At 39.9% G+C, this 8477-nt stretch overlaps 1 protein-coding gene across 1 annotated transcript in view; it reads right to left on the minus strand.

The window, feature by feature from the left end:
* ZNF385B (zinc finger protein 385B) overlaps positions 1 to 8477 on the minus strand; it is a 311754-nt gene that overhangs the window by 78524 nt on the left and 224753 nt on the right. The window contains exon 2 of the mRNA XM_007450729.1: positions 3813 to 3958. Coding sequence (XP_007450791.1) covers positions 3813 to 3958 — 146 coding nt within the window. The remainder of the gene's footprint in view (positions 1 to 3812; positions 3959 to 8477) is intronic.

Raw genomic sequence — 8477 nt, forward strand, 5'->3', positions numbered from 1 at the left:
ACCCCAAAAAAAAAAAAAAAAAAAAAAAGAAATGCCGGAATTCCCTTTGCCAGATGGGGGACCATGAACATCGAAAACCAAGGAACTAGAGCCCTTTCTCTGTTCTTTTCTCCCTTCCTTCCTTCAAAAGGGTTTTATTGAGCACCTATGCCAGACACCAAGCATACAAAGATAAACAAGATAGAGCCCTTGTTCTCAAGGATCTGACATTCCAGTGAAGACAGATGGATAATCAGGGAGAATATGATGTAATCGGGAGGTACTCTGGAAATACAGAGGATGGGCACTTAAGTCAGACGGCAAGAGTCACAGAAAGTTTCCTGTGAAGGAGGTGATCTCTAGGTTGGGCCCTGAAGGACAAATAAATGAAGGGGGGGTGGCGTGGTAGAAGTAAGCATCAGTGAGTTGCCAGGCAGAGAAGCCTATTAAACTTTAGATATAAAGGTCAAGATCTTTAAATTTGCAGAGTTAACATCCTCATTCTCCGGCCATGCATCCTTGACACACAGCCCATCATAAAATATCAGTGATCCAAACCCCATTTTCCCTAGTATGTCTCCTCAGAATTCTGCTTGAACAGTGTCTTGAATTTTTTGCTTATTCTCACCTATAAACACTGAGAGAGATTTTGTCTTGTGGAGTAAAAGGCAAAAGATAGCCACTAAATGAACACTGTGAAGCATATCTCTTCACTGCATACAATTTAGTATAGAACAGGCACCCATTTGCTTTGGAATATGACAGAATTCCATTTCATTCTTGCTATGTTTCTCATGTAATATTATCATACTCCGCTATAAAAATAGGAAGAAATCATTACTTTATATATATTTTTTAAATCCAAAGAAAATAGCAAAACTTGGAAGTTCCAAAGCTTTCAGCTATGGTCTCAAGAGTACAGTGTTCATTCTTCTGATAATGGTTATGAGTTAAAATATATTTCTTATATTTACTAATATTACCCTTGATTAAAAATGAAGTGATTATGGTAGCATTCACGTTGGTTTTGAAAGAGCACAGAGACTACTGAGTAGAATATACTTTTAAAATTTGCTAACAAGAAATTATACCTGTTTTTAAAATACATTCTACATTCAAAAAATCCTTTCCTCTTTCTACTTAATGATTCTGCTGAAAATTATCTACCATGCTGCCAGAAAAGAGCACAAAAGATTTCTGATTGAGCTTTGTTCACGCTGAATGAGGTGGGAGGTGACACGGACCAAAAGAGCCAAGGACACAGAAGAGCCGGAACATCAGTTTTGAAGTTAGAAGATTCTAATACAAGACTCAGTTCTTCCTTTACTAACGCTTTTTCCTCATGTAGACAATAGGAATAATAACCATGGTCGATTAAAATGTTCTAAGGTCTGAGTCCTTTGAAGAATGTAAAACATCACAAAATACAATAATCTAGTATAATTATTAGTAGTAATGTAAAACTATTTTCCTAGGAAAATGTGGACAGTGACTTTTATGCAATTGCCCTAGGAAATCTGTTGGGTGAGTTAGACACTGGAATGGAAAAGTCCATAGGAAAAGGACTAGAGTAATTGAAACTGCAAATCAGTGAAAAATCATGGGTAATCCCATGATCCCATAAATTCATTTTTTTGCAAGATGATAGAGGGTCCCACTTGTAATGACTTAATTTTTAATACATTACCAGAAGGACTCTGTATCCAATAAATGCCTTGGATATAATATAGAGAGAATAAAATGACTATATCATGCAGTTCATTTCTATATTCTTCACCTTCACGAAAAAAAAATTTTTCATTTGAAAATTACAAGTTTATTTGCCTCTAAGAAGAAAAAACAACGAACATCTCTTAGAATTATTCCTTGGATTTTCTCAAATACATCATAAGGTTAATTGCTATATAGCATAAACAAACAAAAAAGGCAAGTTAATACATCTGTAAGCCCTACACAACATTAAAAAGCCATTATGAGACTATCTTTTTAAAAAGAACTTATAAAAATATTCTTTTCATTTCTGTTTTACAGCCCTTAAGAACAAAGAAGTATATATAAGACATTTAGAAATTCTCTAAAAGTGAATTAGAGAATAGCGCTAATCAGATGATCACAGTTGTAAAAAGACAACATGATTGGTTTCCTATTAGATATGTACATAACATACATCTAGAAGGGGCTGGAAGGATGCATACCAGCTGCTGAGGGCGCTTTCCTCTAAAGAAGGGAGTTAAGTGTGTCTGCAGGGGCCAGGAATGGTGACTTTGACATTTTGCTTTGAATGCTAATGTTTTATTTGAATTTTTGAAATAAATATTACTCATGTTAAAAACAAAATACAGAGAGGTGAACCACAGTAGGGGACATTTATGCTTACCCACGTCATCAGTACTGCTTCCTGACAGTGACTGGACTTCTGCAGTGGCTATAAATGCTGTCTTCCAAATGTACATTAATCAAAATACAAAGACCTAGTAAATGTTTTCAGAAGTATAGCTTAATTCAGTTATGTCTGGAATGTATCACCCATGTTTAGATAGAGGACAGGATAAGCATGCTTGAGTTCAAGTTCTCTAAAATGGCACGATGTGTTGCTTTGGCATGGTCACTCCTGATGGATTAATGTGACCAGGACAGGCGTGATTTATCTTACTAAGTTGCTCCACTGCACTAGAAATGCTGCTCATCTTTTCAGGCCTTTTAAAAAAAACCTGTGTGACTTGTGTCTGAAAAAGCCCGAGAGACGAAAACATTCAACCGTTTACTCGCTAAGTCGAGGCCAGTGCTCTTTAAAAAGTTGGCTCTTCCCCTACCCTCTAATTACCTTACAATGCCTAAGCCACAACAGAAGGCATGTCAGCACATTTTATTTACATCCCCTGAGGAAAAATCCTCTTGATGTGTTCACTTCATACAGAAGATACGTTTGCAGAAGGAAATATCTGGCAGTGCTTCAGATGTTCACCGTCTGGTAATGCAATTCTTTTTCTTGATTATGGTAGCTATGCTGTATCATTCATGTAGACCATCATACCCCAACTAACTGTATTTATTGACTGAACAGACATAATTTATGCAATCATCTGAACTGGTTAACCTTTTCTTTTACTATAAGCTTAGAATCTAGCTATGGACTGATTTTAGGCTGAATTCTATTGTTGAAAGATGTCATGTTCCACTTGGCATACCTACAAAGTTGTCTTTCATTCAAACAGGAGAAGGTCAGCTGACCTGAATGAAGAACATTGGTAATTACAGGTAATTCACTAATATTTATCATGTGGTTTAAAGGGAATGTCAAAGTATCATGCAGACAAGTAACATGTCGATCTAAACGGAATTTTTTCCTTTTACTAATAGAATCGGATTCACATCATCTACAATAGCCTCCAAGTAAGAATTGTGTTTGTGTAAGAGTCTTTATCTAAAAAGTCTCCCAAATAAAAATGTACCCAGGAAGATGAAGCATACACTTTCTTTTCCTTTCTACTAGTAGGGAAAAATCAGTGTGGCTTGATACCTCTAAATTGTGCTCTTGAGCATGTGAACAGCATCCCAGAAAAGATACAGGTTCTCAAGCCATTGAAAAGTCTATCAAAATTGCACAAAGTAACAGGTGAAAAGTCGCCTGTGGAAATATTTATAAAATAAATATGCTGGTTATTGTTTGGACTAACTCTCATGGGTGAAGCATTATCTTTCATAATGTATAACCAATATATGGTCTAAAACTACACACTTTGGAAACAGGCTATATCTATTGCCTATTCACAACTGTAATGAAAGAAAGAGATTGAGGAGGAGACAAATAAAATAAAAATGCATTTACTCACTGTGTTAAAATTTGGAAACAGCCCAACAGCAGCAGAATTACTGTCTACTGGAAAAGACATAAATGGTTTGATATCCAGTGAAGGCTGCATCATCAGGGTAGGTGTGCGCACAAGAGCAGGAAGGGTAGTAGAGTGGCATGTACTGCCTGCCAAGAACAAAACAAAAATGAATTCAATCTCTTGCTCACATCCATCTCCCTCCCCAACTTACAGTGCAAAAACAAGACTGCTGAGCTGCAACCTGCAAGCAAGAGAGTTATGCTGGGAGTCAGCAAATGGCACAGGAGGAGAAAATACACTTAAAAAGGGTCTTCTTGCTCAATGTCTAAGACAGTGAAACAGAATGTGTCCCTATGGCAAAGGTCAAAGGCTGCTCAGACTCTGCTGAGATACATAGTACACAGATCCTGCTGGCAGGTGAGGCAGAATATCATCCTCTTGTTCACCAAAAATGCAGGAGAGAGGAGGGGAGGAGCCTCTTGAAGCCAGATGCAATTTACTATTCACAATTATTGAATGGCTAGTCGGCGCATTTAATGCAAATCAAAGATAATTATAGGGTTTTTACCAGGGGGAAGAAGCCTTGGACTCTTATAGTTACTGTCCAATCCCAGGAAAGTTATCACTCAAACAATTTGTTCTCTTAAAAAAACAAACAGGGGGCTTCCCTGGTGGTGCAGTGGTTGAGAATCTGCCAGCTAGTGCAGGGGACACAGGTTCGAGCTCTGGTCTGGGAGGATCCCACGTGCTGCGGAGCAACTAGGCCCGTGAGCCACAACTACTGAGCCTGCACGTCTGGAGCCTGTGCTCCGTAACAAGAGAGGTCGCGATAGTGAGAGGCCCGCGCACCGTGATGAAGAGTGGCCCCCGCTTGCCACAACTAGAGAAAGCCCTCACACAGAAACGAAGACCCGACACAGCAAAAATAAATAAATTAATTAATAAACTCCTACCCCCCCAAAAACAAACAAACAACAAAAAACAAACAAACAGAAAGTTGCCCTTAGTCTGGACACTGGAGAGTTAGAGAATCTAAAAGGGGTGATTTTAATCAGGGTAGAGGCAGGGTTTTGGGGGACAGGGAGGATTTGGAACCAAATTCTTGACTTCAACTTTTATTTCTAATGAGCCTTGTATTATTTTAGCAGCTATCCTTTTAACAATTTATTAGCTGTCTTTACATATCTGGTGTAACCTGTCTGTAGGAGATTTAAAACACTCCTCTCCAGGGTAACATGCATTTTTCTCTAGCCTATAAGCTCTACATACTGCAGATAAGTAATCGCTGCTGCAGGTGGCTCTCCAGGAGACAGGCTCTGATATGCCCTTTTTAAACAAAATACAACAGGCATATTGAGATAAAATTCACCTACTTGAAGTGTACAATTCAATGATTTTCAGCATATTCAGAGCTGTGCAACCAGGACCACAGGCAATATTAGATTTTCATGATCCCTAAAAGAAACTCCATACCCACTGGCAGACACCCCCAATTCTCCCCAACATCTCCAGCTCTTGGTAACCACTAGTCTACTTTCTGTCTCTACAGATATGTCTATTCTGGACATTTCATTTAAATGAAATCATACAATATGAGGTTTTATGTGATTGTTTTCTTTTACTTGGCATGTTTTTAAGGCGCCTCCGTGTTGTAGCATGTATCAGAATTTCATTTCTTTTTAAAACTGAATAATATTCCATTGTAGATGTACAATTTTTGGCTTATTTATTCATCAGTTGATTGGCATTTGGGTTGTTTCCACTTTTTGGCCATTATGAATAATGCTGCTATGAACATCTGTTTCTAAGTTTTTGTGTGGCGACATGTTTTTAGTTCTCTTGCATATATACCTAAGAGTGGAATTGGGGATTGTTGGGTCATATGGTAGTCATATGGTTTAACCTTTTGAGAACTTCCAAACTGTTTTCCAAAATGGCTAAACCATTTTACATTACCACCAGCAGTGTATGAAGGTTCCAATTTCTCCTGACATGCCTATATAGGACCACAAATAATTATATGCCTAAAATCCCCTGCTGGCTTCAAGGAGAAATGAACAGTATGGGAAAATGCTCTGACTATTAAAATTTCCACCAGTCTTCTTTCACGGTGTCCCAGAATAGTTAAAATTTCTATTTCAATGATATATTTTTTGGTAATGAATTTCCTTAATAAACTCTGCATAATATTTCAAATCATTCGAGAACATTACTTGCAGTAGTGTTTAATGGACTGTCATACCTCATTTACTTTGATCCTAAAAACTGAAAAAAGAGAAGGGCATCTGAAGCATTTATCTGTAATGGTAAGTCTTTAGGTCAGCCCGTCCATTAGGGAATATAGAGTAGGACTCAGCCAAAGAGAATCAGCCAAAAGTATAGGTCAAACAGAATTTTTTTTTTCTTTTTCTGATGCCAAAGTAAATACTCTGATCTCAGCCTGGCATTCACATAACCACCCTGCATTTAATTACACATTATTCTTCTAACATTGCTAACTTCAGAGCTTGTAGGTCCAAGATGATATATTTTATCAATATGTCAAATGTTACAGAGGCATTTACTAAAATATTTATCTTAAAAGCTTTGCTTCAAAATCTTAGCTAAGGGACTTCCCTGGTGGCACAGTGGTTAAGAACCTGCCTGCCACTGCAGGGGACACGGGTTTTATCCCTGGTCCGGGAAGATCCCACACGCTGTGGAGCAGCTAAGCCTGTGTGCCACAACTACTGAGCCTGCGTGCCACAGCTACTAAAGCCCGTGTACCTAGAGCCCGTGTTCCACAACAAGAGAAGCCACTGCAATGAGAAGCCTGCTCACCACAACAAAGAGTAGCCCCCGCTCACTGCAACTAGAGAAAGTCTGTGTGCAGCAACGAACACCCAATGCAGCTAAAAAAAGAAAAAGAAAAAAAATCTTAGCTAAATTGAAAAACAGGTATTTCTTATATTAGACCAATGGCCTTTTACTATTTACAATTATTATAATTGTCAAAAGTCTAAAGTATAAAAGCATACAGTATACTTAAAGCTGCCTGTTAAAAAAGAAACAAAAGGCCTAAAATGGGGTCACTTGTGCTAGTACCTAACCTAATTGCAGTTAGAACCTAGGAATGTAATCCTACTCAGGAATGTTATCCTAACCAGTTAATGTGGAATCTTCTGGTCAGCACCAATGAGGCAACTGGTCATGTTAGCCCTCTCCATCCTCCAAAGGAAGAGGAAATAATCTGCCACACAGACCCCTTCTGTCCCCTATAGATAGGTTACCTAAGCCTGAAATAATCCTTTTAGTTTACGAATTTCTTGTCTTGCCTTTAAGAATCTTCCCTTTCTGTAGCCCTGCTCACTGGAGGGGATGCTGCTTGATTCAAGAATCGTTCAATAAAGCCAATTAGATCTTTAAATTTTACTCAGTTGAATTTTGTCTTTTAACATTTCTGATGAACAAATATATAATTATTTTGCCATTGTAGGTCTCCCAAAGGGAAGCAAAATTCTTTCTCTAAGCCCACAATGGTGGCTCTGATAACGTTGAAACACATGGTCCTGGAGAGCCTGCAAGAGTCACTTTGTACTAACAAACTCAAATCAAATAGAATGCAACACGGAACTTGACAAACAGATTGCTCCATCAACAAAGGTCAGAATGTACAATGATCCCCCTTACCCAATCAAATCTCTAGGCTAGTAAAGACAGGGCTTGAAAACTACTTAGCTGCCACCCTTCATTAGCATAAAAACTTAGCAGCTGTTTACCATCTCATTAGCATTTTAATGACAGACAATTTGCCATGTAAAACACAGATTGTTTTAAAGTACTGGTAGATCATCTGAATAAATATAACTTATGGGGGGAGACCTTCAAGATGGCGGAAGAGTAAGACCTGGAGATCACCTTCCTTCCCACGATTACAACAGAAATACATCTACATGTGGAACAACTCCTACAGAACACCTACTGAACGCTGGCAGAAGACTTCAGACCTCCCAAAGGGCAAGAAACTCCAAACGTACCTGGGCAGGGCAAAAGAAAAAAGAAAAAAGAGAAACAAAAGAATAAGGATGGAACCTGCACCAGTGGGAGGGAGCTGTGAAGGAGGAAAGGTTTCCACACACTAGGAAGCCCCTTCACTGGTGCAGATGGCGGGTGTGGGGGGGAAGCTTTGGACCCGCGGAGGAGAGCACAGCAACAGGGGTGCAGAGGGCAAAGCGGAGAGATTCCCGCACAGAGAATTGGAGCCGACCAGCACTCACCAGCCTGAAAAGCTTGTCTGCTCGCCCGCCGGGGTGGGTTGGGGCTGGGAGCTGAGGCTTGGGCTTCGGAGGTCAGATCCCAGGAAGAGGACAGGCGTTGGCTGTGTGAACACAGCCTGAAGGGGGCTATTGTGCCACAGCTAGCCGGGAGGGAGTTTGGGAAAAAGTCTGGAACTGCTGAAGAGGCAAGAGATCACTGTTTTGGGGTGCGTGAGGAGAGGGGATTCAGAGCACCGCCTAAACGAGCTCCAGAGGCGGGCATGAGCCACGGCTATCAGCGCAGACCCCAAAGACAGGCATGGGACGCTAAGGCTGCTGCTGCCGCCATCAAGAAGCCTGTGTGTGAGCACAGGTCACTATCCACACCTCCCCTCCCAGGAGCCTGTGCAGCCCGCCACTGTCCGGGTCC

Source organism: Lipotes vexillifer, unplaced genomic scaffold (genome assembly GCF_000442215.2).
Source record: "Lipotes vexillifer unplaced genomic scaffold, Lipotes_vexillifer_v1.1 scaffold29, whole genome shotgun sequence".
Lineage (NCBI taxonomy): Eukaryota > Metazoa > Chordata > Mammalia > Artiodactyla > Lipotidae > Lipotes > Lipotes vexillifer.